General features: G+C 22.1%; 4 protein-coding genes across 7 annotated transcripts; 2 read left to right on the top strand and 2 right to left on the bottom strand.

The window, feature by feature from the left end:
* The first annotated feature begins 373 nt into the window (after nucleotides 1-373).
* LOC412342 (cyclin-Q) lies at nucleotides 374-2,248 on the top strand. Its single transcript, XM_003249509.4, has 6 exons — nucleotides 374-704; nucleotides 1,038-1,171; nucleotides 1,246-1,343; nucleotides 1,430-1,648; nucleotides 1,722-1,952; nucleotides 2,045-2,248. Exons 1-6 carry the CDS (start codon nucleotides 667-669, stop codon nucleotides 2,138-2,140), a joined length of 816 nt encoding a protein of 271 aa, XP_003249557.1. The 5' UTR covers nucleotides 374-666; the 3' UTR covers nucleotides 2,141-2,248.
* Nucleotides 2,249-2,858: 610 nt separating this feature from the next.
* Nucleotides 2,859-5,050, top strand: LOC726071. The gene is made up of 5 exons (XM_006559712.3): nucleotides 2,859-3,038; nucleotides 3,108-3,324; nucleotides 3,505-3,687; nucleotides 3,754-4,891; nucleotides 4,968-5,050. The coding sequence occupies exons 2-5, from the start codon at nucleotides 3,118-3,120 to the stop codon at nucleotides 5,048-5,050; spliced, it is 1,611 nt and encodes a 536-aa protein (XP_006559775.2). The 5' UTR covers nucleotides 2,859-3,038; nucleotides 3,108-3,117.
* A 1,547-nt stretch (nucleotides 5,051-6,597) lies between these two features.
* LOC409132 (sorting nexin-12) lies at nucleotides 6,598-8,377 on the bottom strand. Its single transcript, XM_392658.7, has 4 exons — nucleotides 8,069-8,377; nucleotides 7,136-7,231; nucleotides 6,838-6,962; nucleotides 6,598-6,719 (listed from the first exon to the last, which is right to left on the bottom strand). Exons 1-4 carry the CDS (start codon nucleotides 8,231-8,233, stop codon nucleotides 6,614-6,616), a joined length of 492 nt encoding a protein of 163 aa, XP_392658.2. The 5' UTR covers nucleotides 8,234-8,377; the 3' UTR covers nucleotides 6,598-6,613.
* A 697-nt stretch (nucleotides 8,378-9,074) lies between these two features.
* On the bottom strand, nucleotides 9,075-16,758 carry Nmdar1 (NMDA receptor 1). Of its 4 annotated transcripts, none has more exons than XM_006559677.3 (17): nucleotides 16,575-16,758; nucleotides 16,077-16,252; nucleotides 15,511-15,762; nucleotides 14,808-15,002; nucleotides 14,621-14,721; nucleotides 14,207-14,380; nucleotides 13,454-13,567; nucleotides 13,230-13,371; nucleotides 12,697-12,913; nucleotides 12,488-12,622; nucleotides 12,203-12,357; nucleotides 11,748-11,982; nucleotides 11,420-11,568; nucleotides 10,798-10,955; nucleotides 10,543-10,715; nucleotides 10,138-10,391; nucleotides 9,075-9,474 (listed from the first exon to the last, which is right to left on the bottom strand). In XM_006559677.3, the coding sequence occupies exons 2-17, from the start codon at nucleotides 16,236-16,238 to the stop codon at nucleotides 9,232-9,234; spliced, it is 2,859 nt and encodes a 952-aa protein (XP_006559740.1). In that variant the 5' UTR covers nucleotides 16,239-16,252; nucleotides 16,575-16,758; the 3' UTR covers nucleotides 9,075-9,231. The 4 variants fall into 4 exon arrangements, with proteins under 4 accessions (XP_006559740.1, XP_026295092.1, NP_001011573.1 ...); NM_001011573.1 differs by having other exon boundaries at nucleotides 9,080-9,474; nucleotides 12,203-12,360; nucleotides 16,575-16,690; XM_026439306.1 differs by lacking the exon at nucleotides 9,075-9,474 and adding an exon at nucleotides 9,948-10,041 and having other exon boundaries at nucleotides 12,203-12,360.
* Between the last annotated feature and the right edge of the window lie 484 nt (nucleotides 16,759-17,242).

Raw genomic sequence — 17,242 nt, 5'->3', positions numbered from 1 at the left:
ATTTTATTAAATATTTTATTGATTTGTCCAATGATCGAAATCAATATGTATATATAATAATTATAATATGTATATGTAAAATCAATATGTAATATATATCTTTAAAAAGCATCAATTTTATATGAATAATTTTTGAACTAGTGAATTCTTAAATTTAAAATTAATATTTTTAGATTCTTTGTTAAAAGTTAGAAAAACAAAAAAAATTATCAATTTTTGATATATCAAAATAAAATTTAATCATACATTGAATTAATTTTATTAAAAAAATACAATATTTAATTATTCAAATATTGGTATTAAAATTTCCAATGGAAAAAAGTACATATTGATAATCAGAGTTGGCAGCATATTGATCAATTATTAATGTAGAAAATAAAAAAGTAATAAATAGAATTATTGTATTAAGGAAAAATTAATTAATGAATTTATAATAACATTATCATATTGTAAATTGTTGACAAATGAAAGTGAAGATCACATAATGTAAAGTGAGATATAAGAGTGAGAATAGTCATATAGCACATTCCTTTAAGAAGGAATTTTTGCGGGAATATAATTGACTGTTGGTAATTTTGATACGCAGTATACAGTAAATAAATATTATAACCTGTAACAGAACAAATTGTTTTCATTATAAACAAATTCAATTAAAATATCATCAAAATGAATCCAACGGAACCTACAAGTACTGAAACTTTAAGGTAATTATATATAATTTAATTGTATAAAATAAATTTTTTTTTTTAAATTTAAGTTAAAAGTATGCTGAATCATTTTCTATGCAATTTCTATGTAATTCTAATATTTTATCTCATTTTTATTTTATATTTAAAAAATTCAAGAATATATTAAATAAATAAATTTTATGCTTAAATTATTTATAGTATTTAATTTTTTAATTTTTAGTATTTTTTAGTATTTTTAATATTTTATATATATATATCATATTATCATTATAATTAATAATATGTCTGTAATAGATTAATTAATAAAAATATATTGTTAAAATAAACTTTTTTTCAAATTTTGTATAGTTCCAAAATGAAAGATGTTATTGATGTATTAGCTATGCAACGAGAGAAGAGGAATACTTTGCAGAAAAGTATTACAATTGATTATACAAAAAGTAGTGATAGTTTCACAATTTCAAGATTTATATTTGAATGTGGTAGGTTTTAAAAATTTTGTATTTCAAAAAAATTATATCTATGAAAAGTGATTTTAAATTTTGTAAAATTATAGGTTTAAAATTAGAAGCTCATCCATTGACTATTGCTACAGCTGCAACATTATATCATAGATTTATAAAAGAAGCTGTTCCAGGAGGTTATGATAATTATGTAAATTATACATTTATAATATTAATTAAAATGTCTAATATATATTTTTTATAATTAACATTTATATAGATATATATATCTTTTAGTTAATTGCTGCAACATGTCTTTATTTAGCTGGAAAAGTGAAAGATGATAATTTAAAAATAAGAGATGTAATGAATGTATCTTATAGCACATTACATAGAGGATCACAACCCTTAGAATTGGGAGATCAATATTGGAGTATGAGAGATGCAATAGTTCAAGCAGAACTTTTAATCATGCGCATGCTCAAATTTCAAGTAACTCCAATACATCCACATAAAGTAAATATTAATCATATATTATATTACATAAATATTATATTATTATATAAATATTAATCAATATTAATTTTAGTATATGTTACATTATTTACGGTCTTTGCAAGCATGGTTTGGAGAAGAAGAATGGTCTAAATATCCAGTTGCAAAAACCAGTATGGCACTTCTGCAAGATTTTCATCATTCTCCAGCTATACTTGATTATCCGCCAAATTTAATAGCAATTGCTTGTATTAATTTGTCATTACAAATTTATGGTGTAGTAGTGCCATTAATGGACGAATGTGATCAGCAACCTTGGTTTAATGTATAATAATTAAAATATTTTATAACTTTAAATTTAAAAATCAAAAATCATCAATCATCAAAAGTATAAAGCAAATTGTAATTTTTTTTTAGGTTTTCTGTAAAGATTTAACAAGAGATAAACTTTGGGAAATAATGGAAAAAGTTATGGGAGCATATGATGAAGAACCAGAAACTAGAGACAATTAAAATATTTCAGTACTATTTCAATTTCATCATATATTAACATAAATTCAACATTCTCATAAAAATTGGTATTGAAAGAGTACAAATATAAATCAGGATCATTAAAACAAATTTTTCCGATTTTGTGTTTTGTATTTTTCTATACCATTAATATTATTTTTAAATTAAAGAATAATAAAATTTGTAATATAAAAAAATTATAAAAAAATAACGTGTATTTTAATTTACCATTATATGAATTTAATAATTGTGATTATTATTAATTATTATAATATAAATTAATAATTCTTATAAAAATATATTTTTTAATATAAAAATTAGAAAATTATTAGTTTTATCATATAAACTTATATTGAAATATTTAAAAAATATTTATAGAAATGGAATGTAATTGTATTAGAAGTATGTAAAACTTTCAATAATTTATTTTTTAATATTGATATATTTATTTAAATTTAATTTTGATATATTTCAAATTCAAACAATTATTCAATTATATATTAAATTGTGATTATATTATAATTAGATAAATAATTTATTATTTAATTCAATAATTAAAAATATTTTTCAATATTCTAGAATATAGTAAAAATTTTTTCTTATATTTAAACAATTATTAATTATTTAAATTTTTTATTAATGATTGTCATAAATTATATAAAAATCATTTTATGTACATATAAAGTTTTGATACGTGTGAAGTTAGTTACTTACTTAATAAATTACAATTGTGGAGTCAAATAAGTGTAGATATAAATAATATTTTCGTTTGATAATAAAAAGAATATTTAATTTCCTTGAATTATAATATTGATATAAAAATTTAATAATTACTACATTCATTTTACGAAGTAACAAATAGATTTTTGATTCATAAGAATGTTGAACAAGATATTGCATGGTGAATATTTACGAAATATACAAATATCCACGAAAAATTTGAAATAATTCTATAAAATTTTAATTACAGACTATTGAATATGACAACGATAAATCAAATTGATACATCTTTACCATTCACATTGAAACAAGGACAAGAAAAATTTGATATAGAAGATACTGATGATGACAATACAAGTCTCGAGGATATTAACGATCTTCTATCAATATCAATACCTTCACTTTCGGCGAATAAATTTCACATTCCTACTGATCTAAATGATGAATTTCTTCGATTAACTACTACGGCATGTTTCTTGTATAAAATACAATAAATATTTCAAAATATTAAAATCTAAATATTTAGTTATTTTTATACATTTAATTTTTATAATTTTTATTTAATTGATTTTTATAATTTATAATTAATTAAATATCGATATATCTATAAAATGTTAAAATATTTAATATTTTAATTTTTATTACAGGTTCGTGCTGTATATTTTTCATATCTTCATAAATGTTTACTCACTAATTATATTCTTTGCTATAAAGAAAAAAATGAAGATATTCCAAGTAGTCAATTAAAAAAATGTGCAAATGAAATGGAATTGCTTGCAGTGCGATCATCTTTAGAAGCTACTTTATATAGACAAAATATGTTAAAATTAGTAAGTCTATTTATTGATGTATTTTAATATAATAAATTGATTAATAATTGAAATTAAGATTTATAGATTTCAGATGTAAAATCACATACATCAGAAAAGAAAGCTTATAAAAAATTAATAATATTTTTAGAAACCCCATCAACTAAAGTAGACATTGGGGTTCAAACAATTAATACATGGGCAGAATTAGAAAGGGCAGATAATATACAAAGTATATGTATCACATCCAATTGTGAAGAATTATCCTTACATAAAGAAACACCAAAGTATAAAGAAGAAGATGATATAAATAATGAAAGTGAAGATTATGATATATCTTCTCAATTGACTATTTGCAATAATACAACTTCACCTACTGTAAATTCTACTCATGATAAAATACAAAATAAATTTGATATCAAATCAGATGAAGAAATAAATAAAAAAATGATAGTAGATGAAGAGACAATGAAAGAAGATAGCAATATTTTTAATTATATAAAAGATAATTCTAATTCTCAAATTCCAAATCAACCTAATATTCAAAATGATGATGAAAATTCACAGGATTCACTTTTACAACATATGGAAGACATGTTTTGCGATAGTGATGATAGTAGCGATCTTATGACATTAATTGAAAAACATTCAGGTGTTACTAAAGCTAATATGGATAAGGAAATTAATGCTCTTCTTCCACATAATTCAAATGGCTCTATTAATATGCCTGAAAATAATATAAAAATTAATTCTGTTAAGAATACTAATCTAAAGGCATTAAATACAAATACAGGAAAATACAGTTTTAGTTATTATAAAGAAATGAAAACCAGACAAACTAATAAATTATTACCAATTGAAAGTGAAACAGTAGAAAATAAACATAAACGTAGAATAAATAGTATTTGGTTTGTTGAACGTGTATATCAAGTATCTAAATTAAAAGCAAAAATGACAGAATTATCTTTAAAAGATTATAGAAGACATGGTAGAGTTAAAGAAAAATTTATTGAATTGTTTGGAGAAACTGATGATGAAGAAATGATACCAGATTCACCAATTTGTATAGAAGAACATTTAACTGCATGTAAAGAAAGAATAGCACCATGGATTGTAAAACATTTGATGCCATTCTATAAAAAACGAAGAATTAAAGATAGGCAATTATTTAAAATAGTTGCAAAACATGTAGCTGATATGCTTATTATTGAAAATACATTTCCTGGTTAGTAAACAAATATTAAATTTCTTAACAAACCATTAAAAATTATTTAATATAATACATTTTTTTTATTTTTCAGAACAAGACTGTGTGAGCAAATATATAGAAACATACTTTAAAAATAAAAAATTTATTAGAACTAAACAAGATGTATATTTATAAATATACGTTATGTAATTTAATGTTAGATTAAAAAAATCTCATAAAATGTTTCATATAACTCAATTATTAATATTGCATTTATTTAATAAAAGTTTTAAACTTGAGATTAAATCAAGACAAAATTATATGTTTTATTATAAAAAAAAGAATAAATATAATATTATATTAAATTATTATAAACTAAGTTTAGAATGCAATATAAGATAAAATAATAATTTAAGATTATTTATAGGAACGTTTTTTAATTTAAAAGTAAAGTATTATAGTTCAAGAATATTGAGTTTTTAATGAAAATTTTCACATAAAATAAGCTCAAATAAAAATTTTTTTTTAATATTCTCATAAAAATAAATATTTAAAACACAGTCTTAATTATTCTTATGTTCCTTATTATTTATATTGATATATAATATTTCTATTAGTATGCAATATTATGTGTGCATTTGTATATATACACGTAAATATATTTATATTAAATTAATGAAATATATTTAAAATGTTTTTTTGCAAATTTAATTATAAATTAAATAAAATAATGTAAAATAGTTTAATCTATGCCCTGTACATAGTCCCTTTGATAAATATAAATATTTCAAAAGTATTACTTCTTCCTAATATAAATTACAAAAATGTGAAAACATAATATATGAATTATTGATTTTACTTTCATTCCATAAAGCAATATTTTTATATCTTATTTTCAAAATAAAATAAGGAGCATAACAAGAAGATTCAAAATATCTTAATTATATATATATATTTTATCATTAATAAACAAAGATTAAATTTAGTAAATATTAGATTTTTAACAGTTTTTCTTATGCAAAGAATATTAAATTATAAACAATTTTTTAGAGATTCATTTCTATTTTTAAATTATTTTATCTTATTTACTTATTTGTAATAATTTTGTTTACAAATAAACTTATATGCTATTTACAAGTTATTCAAACAAAAACAGCATAATAAAATATTATTATTTAATTTATTTTATTATATTGATATTATTTGTATACAAAAAACAGTGATAAAGCTATTAAAAAAGATCAAATCTTTATTATAGTTTCTATTGAATAACTTGTAAATAAATACTTTTTGTCTTAATATTTTATTTTTCAAGCCATATTTTGAAATTCATAAATTTCATATATTTATGTATTAATTGAACTGTTGTATACAACATTATTCTGCAATTTCTGAAACTGATAAGTGTAAATTTATAAATATTTTATAGAAACTGATATAGCTATAATATTATTAAAAACAAAAACAAAAAAAAAAAAATGAAAAGAAAAAACTTTATTAATCTTTTTTTCTATGACTGATAATGATATTCAATAATAAAATCCCTCCAAATATTTTATCATTGTATTTCAAACACAATGATCTTAAGAAACAAATTTCAGTCCAACATCACAGTATAGAAAGCTCGATTAAATATTGCATAGATATAGAGGGATCTTAATAAATTGTAAATTTAAAATTTTAAAATAATCAAATATAACTTTACATATATATTGAAGGTGGGGAGAAAAATATACTTGAAATAAGAATTATTGTAACTTATGTATTACGTATTTTTCCAGGTACGTAATTCTTGTCTATTACAGGTTCTTGTAGAAACATATGTAAACATCGTTCATTTTGTGCTAATGGATGTCCTGCTATTCTGAAATATTATAAATTTTATTTAGTTTCAATAATTTTTTTATATATTAAAATTGAAAAAATATATATATATAATTTACTTAATTATATTATGTTATAAAATATTTTAATATACTTACTTATTAACAAAAGCTTCTAAACCTTTTCTTCGATCTTCAATAAAATCTTCTTCAAAAATACCATCATCTCCTCGAAATGGCATTTGACGTTTCCAAGCCTTTCCTGGTAATGGAGGCACTACTATCTATATTTTTGTAGCAAATATTTTTCATTATTATTATTTATTATTTTTATATTATTTATAATATTGGTATTTTTGATAGAAAAATTTTAGCATAATGAGTCAATGTTGCCAATATTAAATATACATGTTTAAAAAAATTAATTTAATTTTCTAAATATATTTTATTAACTAACCTTGCTATCTCTTTCTAATTCAGTTCTTAACCATTCAAAATCACTATATCTTCTTCTTACTGTAGAATCTTTTACTTTAAAAACTGGAAGATTTGTCTGAAATGAAAATTTATTTTTTTATAATTTATTTATATAGCATTTAAAATATAATATAAAAATGTATAATTTATAATTAATTTTATCTTAAAACAATAAAATATTTATATTATTAATATTAATATTTTAAATTAATTTAAATAATATTATAAATATTATTATATATTATATTATATTATAATTATTATAATATATTATAAAATATTATAAATAATATAATGTAAATAAATTATATAAAAATTATTTTGTATAAAGAACTATTGCTTTAATTTTTTAAAATAATCCATAAACATTAATCTAAGGTTTATAACTTCAATAGTATATTTTTTTATATCTACTCAAATTATCATTAAAAGTAAGATAACAGACACTGCCCATGATAGATTTGGTTAATATCTACAATAAAATTACTTCTTTCATTAATGTCATAATTATATATGAAATAAAAATATTTAAAAACATTTAAATTTTATTTTTGCAAACTTTTGTAAATTATCTAATAAAATGTAACAATATTGTATTATATATATATATATATATATGTATCTAATTTTTTTTAATGCTAATTTTTTTTATAAAAAAATGATGTATTATATATATAAGTAATTAATTTTTATTTATTATATTAATAAATAAGAATTAATTAATTAAATATTTTATTATATTACGTAAAAATACAATAAAGAGTTTATATATATCGATAAAAATATATAGTCTTATGTTGCATTTAAGCGGCAAAAGAAAAACTGACATTTAGAATAGAAAAATACCTAAAATAAACAAAACTTATAATATTAGATAAAAATAAGTTTAAAATAAAAAGGATTTATTACTCACCCTCATGCGAACTTCATAATCAGTGTATCGTTTTTTGCCGACGCCGTGTGTGATTGGATTAATCACATCAATTTCGAGAAAATTTGCAGGCGCTGCATAAGCATCATCCAGAGTCTGTTTTTTAACATTTAAACGACGTGTAGCGTCCACTGTCGTATCCGCCATACTTTTTAACTGTAAATTAATTAAACAGTTTAAATATCACCTAAAAAACAAATTCGATACAATGGATAATGAAAGTTCGTCAAATGACAGCGGTAAGAAACTTGACACAATTTATTCTCATGTGTTATGTCTGTGGTTATGATATAAGAGAATGGAGATAGAGAGGAAACTTACAAATTAAATAAGATACGTGTACTATGTCATCTATAAAATAATATTAAAAACTACGTTTTTGTCAAATTTATATTTTTAATTGATTAAATTTTAATATAATCATCTTTCATTAATAGTAATAATATAATAATATTGTAAAATTACATTAAATAAATTAAATATATAATTAAATATTCTAATAATATGTAATAGTTATTATGTATTAATCGAAAGTTATATTGACTCTAGTTATTATACGTTATACAAAATAAATATTTTAAAAATATTTAAAAATTGATATATATCAGTGCTTTCTCTTATATATATAATTAATAAACAATAATAAAATAAAAATGTTTTAGAATATAATATATTTTTAGAAAAATCCATTGCATAACCATAAAAATAATTAAAATGATCATTTTTATATATAGATATATATAATTTCAAAAATTCGATATATACAATTATGAAATTGTATAATAATACACATTTGATTATGGTTTATTGTTCAAAATTTTAAATTTTAAAAAATAATAAAATATGGTAAGAAGTTATTTATATTAAATATTATTAAATATTTTTTCAATAATTATTGAATATGGAAATTAACAAAACTTATTCAATAAATCATCAATTAAAATAACTTATGATATTAATTAAAGTATATTTATTGAGCATCAAAACATCATATTAAAACAATAATTTTTATTATTGTATAAAACAAATCTTATTACTCTTAACACAGTTATATGTGTACATCTAACAAATTTTTCAGGTAATGATATATTTTGATATTTTATGAAATACAAGTAATTAATAAATTAAGATAGAAATTAGTTTGATTATACAATGAGATGTGAGACGTTTGCTGTATATGCAGCTGGTGATAATCTGATATCATCTGAACGAGGAATAGGACGTTGACGGATATCACTATCTCCTGGCCATGCTCGACCAGGACTTCGTGGAGTCACATTTGATCTAGCTACCGTATCGACTGCTAAACTCACGGTTGTAGGGTCGTTAAGGCCGTTACTTTGAATCCTTCGTTGAGCAGCTATCGAAGCTCGCAAAGTTTTCCGTTTCTGCATTTAAAAATCAAAAATCAAAAAATTGAACTAGATACAAATATTAAATATCTTAAACAATTGCATTCATTTCATTGCTTTAACTAATGCTATTGTATTTGTATTGCAATATATAAAAAATATTAAAAATTAATTATAAATAGTGATATTTTGCGTTTCTATGATATAATAATGATAGCTTTTTGCAGTAGCATATTAAAATCTAGAAATTTTCTCTTAATTTTTATATATATATTTTTGAAAGGAAAGACTAAAAAGGTAATATCAGTATCAGTATAATTATTAATATAAAAAAGCCACTGTATGATGCAATATAAAAGAAGCAATTTTGGTGTAGAATACGATAATTATTTTTTTTTTTTCATCGTAGCTTACACCTTTTTCATTAAAAGTTGAATTTCATTGCATTGACTAATTTATTTTTATTATTAAAGCTTGCAAAGCGATGAATATTTGTGCTTTGATCTATAATGTTCATCTGATAATCGTATTCTTTTTTGTTACTGAGATCTGTTAGAATTTCCTGCGTTGCTCCCCTAATTTGTCCTGGCTGCTTGCAATTTACTAATAAACATAGAATTCTGAGAAAAAGACAACGAAAGATATCGAACAGAAGAAAGGTTTCTGCTAAAAAGTTAGTATATTCAAGTCTTTCTTTACCTCAATTGCACCTCTCCATTTATCAGCTGCATGTCTTGCTAATTCCATCTTCTTTTGCTTACGAATCTGATGCTTTTTATATGCTACTTCGATAATAATTAATCCGATGCCACCAATAATTCCAACACCAACTACTATAAATACTCCGGCCATATTTTTTAGGCCCAAAGTATTGGGAGCTTTTTCAAGTTGTTCGCATTGCTGTACATTACTTCGGAGAATCCAATGATTGTCGAGACTCTCCATAAAGCCACCTAAAAATATATATTTAATAATAAGTGAAAAAATTATTAATTATTTCTTTTTTATTAATTTTAATATGTGATAATTTTTATATTATAAATATAAAATTATATCAAAAAAAATTTTCAATTATTTTAGGTAATATTTTATATCAATTCTTACTTTCATGGAAGTCTAAAATAGCAAGAGTTACTGCATCTGCCCATAAAGAACCTTTCTGTAAACCAATCCCATAGCCAGAACGACCAAATAATTCTCCAGCAGTTACTAATTCACAATCTTGAGCAGCTTCGAATTCTAATCGAGAACTATCCCAGATAAAAGCCATAAGTTTCCTAGCATAATATAATTCTTAAAATTATATTCTCTTAGAATTGGTAATGATTTTATAGCAACCAGAATTTTTTTTTTCTTTACCCAATTTTTATATCTCTAATAGCTTCTTCGGCAGTATCGTAATTGTTCGCTTCCATTGTACGATACATATTGGATAATTCGACTTGGCGACGGAAATACATGTCTACAGCAGAACCTTTTACCGTGGCACATGTAAGATTCTCCATAGTATTTCTAAGCTATAAATATATGCTATAAATACATGCATGTGATATTTCGCAGGTAATGTAATATCTTTGTTACTTTGATTAAAATCAATATTAACACAGTAACAAAATAACAATAGCAATAATCGATAAATGTATATACATATATATAAAATATTATAAAAATAACTCAATAAAGAATTTAAAATTATAAATATTAATAAAAAAACATAAATATAATAAAAAAATACATACAAAATATATGCAATATATGCAGTATAATATTGTATTTATTATGAATATCATTATTAAAAATAAATTATAGAATTCTTGTTACTATTTTTAATATTTTTCTTTCAGATGTCAAAGATTTATATCTAAAGCAATACAGTTAAATATTGAATATTGTCATAGAATGATTTGTACACGATTTGGTCAATTGCATTAGCATTTAAAAAAATTAATATTAATTTTGTTTTTATTAATTTTGTTCTTACTCGAGCATCGTTGATACCAGTTAATTTCGTTTTTGGCCGTTCCAATACAAGAAATGCAGCTAAATTGGCAGTGTAAGAAGCAACGATAATCATCGCAAAACCTGCCCATACCATGCCCAACACTCGAGCAGAAAAACTCCGTGGAGTTCCTATTAAATAAATAAAGTTAAATAAAATTTTAAAGTATTATAAATTATAATTATATAAGTATTAAAAAAAGCTAATATAATAAATAAGTTTTCATTTTCTAAAGTAATCATTTTCATAAATCGTGCATAAATTCTTCTTTTTTATTTGAATAGATTTTCTTATAAAGAAAATAACGAACCTTCTCCAATTCCACTGTTAAGAAGAACTCCCCAAGCGAACCAGACAGCACTAGATAAATTCAGAGCATCCTCTTCGGTACCGTCAGTGTTTGCTAGCTTGAACCTCCCGAAAGGCGAAAACCGGTCGAGGAGGTACAAAACTAGAGCCACTACGTGCACCGATACCATTACCAGTATCCACAGAGTATTGCTAAATGGTTGTAAGAACGATACCAAAGTTGATGATCTTGATGGCTAAAAATAAATATTTTTTAATATTAGTAGTATATTTTATAGTATCTTTTTATTAATCAATTTTATTAATCAATAATATTAATTATTTATTCAAATAATTATTATTATGAAATATAGTATTAAATAATAAATAAATAATTATTTTTTAAATTCTTTAATTCTTTAATTTAAAATTAATTTTAATTATAATTAATTTAAAATTAATTATTAAAAAATATACCTTCTTTTCAAGAATAGTGATGCCTTGATATTTAAATGGCTTACTAAATTCGATGAACTCAGCACGTTCTGGATTAATTGTTAAAGGAGCAACAATCATATCTGCTCTTTCGTTCACCAGTTCTCCAATGAGTCCAGTCCATTCCTTTTTTCCTCCTACTAAAAAAAGGTATTTATAAAATAAATATAAATTATCTTTTCACATTAAAGTTTACTTTCAAAAAAGTGAGATCTTATATGTCTTATATATCTCTTTATAATTGTTTTATCATAATTCTATTCGCACCTGAATTGTTTTTGATTATGTAGTTGCCAAATTGTCCATCGGGAGATAAAGCCAAACTATAAGTGAAATTAATAGTTTTTGATAACTCTTTCAATAAATCCATGCAGTATCCTTTGCAGCAAAATGTTTTTGTAGCTGAAAATATTTTTTAATTAATGTCAATAATGAAAAAGATATATTATATATTGATTGTGATTTAATATTCTTACTTTCACCATCAGTGACATTAAAATGAGGACATAGAATCTCTTCTGGAAGACATGATTCACTGAATGCAATTTCACGAACATAGACAAATGGTTTTTCTTCAATAGTGAGCACTTTGAGATGCGTAGGAATCATGAAACCCTCAGGTTTAGTTTGTAATCGACCAGGCCATGTTATATTCGATTCGTTGACACTTAATGTCATTTTTTCAGTACCATTCTACGATATGATACTGAATATCAATACTAAAGAAGCAAAAAGATATATTCACAAAATATTTAGATTTTAATATTTTAAAATATTAAATTAAATATTAAATTATAAATTAAATTATATATGTATAAATCTATCATAAAGTATCATTACTTGTTATATTAAAAATTGTGACAAATAATTCTTAAGAAAAATATTATTCATTTTTTAAATAATTAATAATATAAATTAATATCTAAATAATTATCTAAAGAAAATAATCATAAATATAAAAAAAAGTTATTTTTATTATTTTATTATATTTATTTTTTTTTAATCTCACTGGATAAAAATATCGTCCAACGGAGACTTGATCACCATTCTCCTGAATATTAATTATGTCATATTCCGCAAAAATACGATCTCCATTATCATCAAATGCTACTTTGCCAGTGGAACCTGATAATACCTGTTTGCGGATGAATCTAAAATAGAATGAAGTTGTATCACATAATAGTTAATTCATATTAAAAAATTGAAAAAGAAAATAATAAAAATAAACCATACTCAAACAAGTTTTTGCCAGTTTCCCATATAGAGCCAGAATCTGCACAATTCTTCGGCGGTTCTGTGATTGATTTTGACTTGTTCATCTCTTGTAAAGCAGATGTAAGCACTATCCTGAAATATATATAATGTGTTAAATTATAAAAATCAAATTCATAAAATTTGCCCAATTCAAAATAATAAAAATTTAAAATATTAAATTTTCTTTATTTGAATAATTTTCAAATTATATAATAATATAATTAATTTTTCAAATTAAATAATTTTTAAGAATATTCAAGATTATTTTTATACTATCCAATCGAATGTTCATTAACTACTAATTATATGTATCTGAAATTGTTAAATTGTTTCACATAGAGGGACAGAGCAACGTTACTTGTGCACACATATGTTCAAAGCATATTCAGCGTTTGCTGAATGAAATATCCATTGGGAGGATGTGCTAAGAGAGTATGTAATCCAGTGATCTGAAATCAATTGTACATTGCTGTGAAATCAAGATGCATGTTTCTTGTGCATTGCATGCAATACAAATCTACATCAAAAGAAATTTAAAGAAAGAGGAAAACATTTTCCTTGTTTCTTTTTTTATAAAAAATTATGAGATATCTATTAATTTATTTTAAGCCTCTCCGTGCGTGTATTCTTCTGTTTTTGGGAGAAAAAGGTCTTTTCAGTAATAATACATGAAACTATGGTAATACACATGCGTGGATGTCTATATATATATATGATTAGAAAGGAACTGACAGGCTATCTTTGATGTGAGCTGTCTCATTCTCCGCATTAATTAATTTCAAGCCAAGAAGACCTTCCGGTGCATTCGACGCATCTAAGGCTTGCTCTGTCACAATCCAAACATATCCTGCACCGGTCATATTCATTACTGCAGCGTCTTGAAAGATAACATTTGCATCCATTTTTCTATTAAAAAATAAACGAATTTTTTTTTAATAATTAACAAATAAAAACGAAATTTAGAAAAGATTAAAGAACAATATATTTGTTGTTAAAGATTTATAAAATTATCACATGAGAATATAATATTAATTATATTAATATTTATTATAAATATTTTTAATTTATAAATCTTATTTTTTTCTCTTTCTAGATTAATACCAAAAATTAATTGAAAAATTTTAAATTGGAACAATTAATACTTACGAAGCATATAAAAGATAAACTCTTGCTTGCGCATTTTTCATTTCTATTAATTGTTGTGTGAAGCTATCTAAACCAGGTTCGAATTCAATCACAGACTCTACCTTTTAAACAATTTAATAATTCATAAAATTTTTATTAAAAACTATTTCTATTTTAGATGGATATAGTTTGATAATTTTATACGTACTTGAACTTTGATTTCAACATCATCCTCTAAATTTTGAGAAGTTGTCTGAAATCTTCCAAGTAATGCACGGCCATCTGTATCCGAACTATGAATGAAGATCACTTTCATATAATTGAAATGTTTCAATAGTTCAACCCAAACATCTGTTTGATGTGAGTATGGTGGTACTGTCCTTAAGAATGAAACATGAATATTCTAAAAGAATAAGTATTAAATTTATTTTCGATTTTATTGATTTGAAATATTATCCAGAATCATTTCAGTTTCGAACATAGTTCATGCATGGTATATAGATATTTAACGTAACAATACGGTACAATAATATAATACCGATAATATAATACTAAAGTAATACTATTATAAGTAATCTTATTTGTATAGAACATTCTGGTGAATCGAAATTTAAGAGACATCTAAATATGTTATGTTAAAAAATAATTTTTTACAAAATCTATATATTTTTAATTATATTAAAATTATATTATACATATCATAAAAAATGCTCACTACATATTAAAGATGTTTTAATATAATATAGAAATTTTAATTATATTTTTTTTCTAAAGAAATTTGATTTATGTCACTATTTAATTTTTAATAATTACAGTAATTGATATTTTCTTATATTTTTATTTTTCTTAACAAATATTTTTATTGATTTTCATAGAATAGAAATCTTTATCAAACCTGTTAATTGACTCACTTTGTCAGAGAATGCTGAGTCTCTCGAAGATATACCTATAACAGGTATATGATAAAATCCACTTGTATAAGAAACAGCGGCTGGTGACAGATCTCCTGTAAGGGGATGAGATACCACTACCGCATACACTTGTCTTTCTATCAAAGACTTGCATACGCTTAAAGCTGTTTTAATTGGATTGGAATCCATTTCAATTATTGTGTGCTTATAAGTCACTCCTTTATTAACATAATTTAAGTTGAAATTTAATTCCTGGAAAACCAAAGAAAACGCGAAATTAATGATGATTAAATACTTAGAAATTTCCATTTCCATATAGATATAGATCTCTATATAGATTTGTGATTATATTTAATGTTTCATTAGAAAAAATAATTAAATCTCATGTTGAATTTAAAGTTAACTATTTTAGATTATAAAGGAGAAGTTATATTAAAAAATTATGAAAATTTAATCAAGTTGAATTAAATTTTAATAAAATATCGAAATAAAACAATCAGTAAATATTTTAAATTATTGGATTTAATTTAAGAAAATTTTAAGATTTTTCTTTTCATATTACTTACGTTTAATGTTTGCTCGAAATATTTTTTACTCTTATTATTGGAGAAAACACCGCCAATCATAAACAAGGTGGGATTGTTTAATTGTGGACTCGCGATGATATTATATATTTCATCGTTTAAAATAATCAAAGAAATGAATAATGCGATACTTTCGTATTTCATTATTAAAAATTGACCTATAATAAAATATATAAGTGAATTTTATCTATTAATTAAAGTATAAACAAAAAAAACTATATAAAATTATATATATATGTAATGAATCATGAAAATTATATCACATTTTAATAATTACATATAATTATAAATATATAAATATATATTATAAATATACGTTAATATAATTAATTATATAATTATTATATATAATAATTAATTATATTATAATAAATTTAATAATAAAAAAAAATTATTTTTACGAATATAAATTCCAAATACATATTCTTTTGAAATAATTATCTTCAAAAATATTTTGTTAAAGATCAAATCTGAACGTACCAGATCAGTGCAGAGTTCTCGATTGTTCACGTAATATTTGGGGATGTATAGATTGGCTGATGATTCATTTGTTAACAGTTCACGCCCTTATCTAAATACACGATGAACAGATCCAGTGTTAACGATGAGCGCAAAAGTAGATCTGAGAGACAGAAGTTGGAGATTCATTGATCCATTCGGATGCTGCGCACAGACTTCGTCCCCACTATTATAATATTAGGATATTTTCCTAATTCATTTTTCAGTTGAGATTTTTCCAATCTTTTTCAAAGTATATATTTTCTTTGTTATTTTAATTTTATTATTTATTTTTTATTTTTAAAATCAATCAATTTGATTCAAATTTACATTTAATCTTCCAAGTTTAGTCATTATTATGAACTTGATTAGTAATAAATATAAAATATATTTGTAGATCTTATTCTTGAATATTCTGAAATTTCAGTTTTTTAATTTTTAATAAAAATTGTTTGATTTAAGTTTTTATTTTCTTACATTATATTGATTTCTCATTGTGATATTAATCTAATATAAATTTTATTAAATTGAAAAAGTAAAGAATAAGAAGTAATGCAAATTTTTTTTTTTTTTTGATAATGATATTAAATGTAAAACAATTTAAAAAGAATAATATGTAAAATTGAATAACAATTCAATCTTTCTAATAT

The sequence above is a fragment of the Apis mellifera genome, linkage group LG3, assembly GCF_003254395.2.
Source record: "Apis mellifera strain DH4 linkage group LG3, Amel_HAv3.1, whole genome shotgun sequence".
Taxonomy (NCBI): domain Eukaryota; kingdom Metazoa; phylum Arthropoda; class Insecta; order Hymenoptera; family Apidae; genus Apis; species Apis mellifera.
The sequence above is the reverse complement of the archived record's forward strand: the minus strand, read 5'-3'. Positions and strand labels throughout refer to the sequence as shown.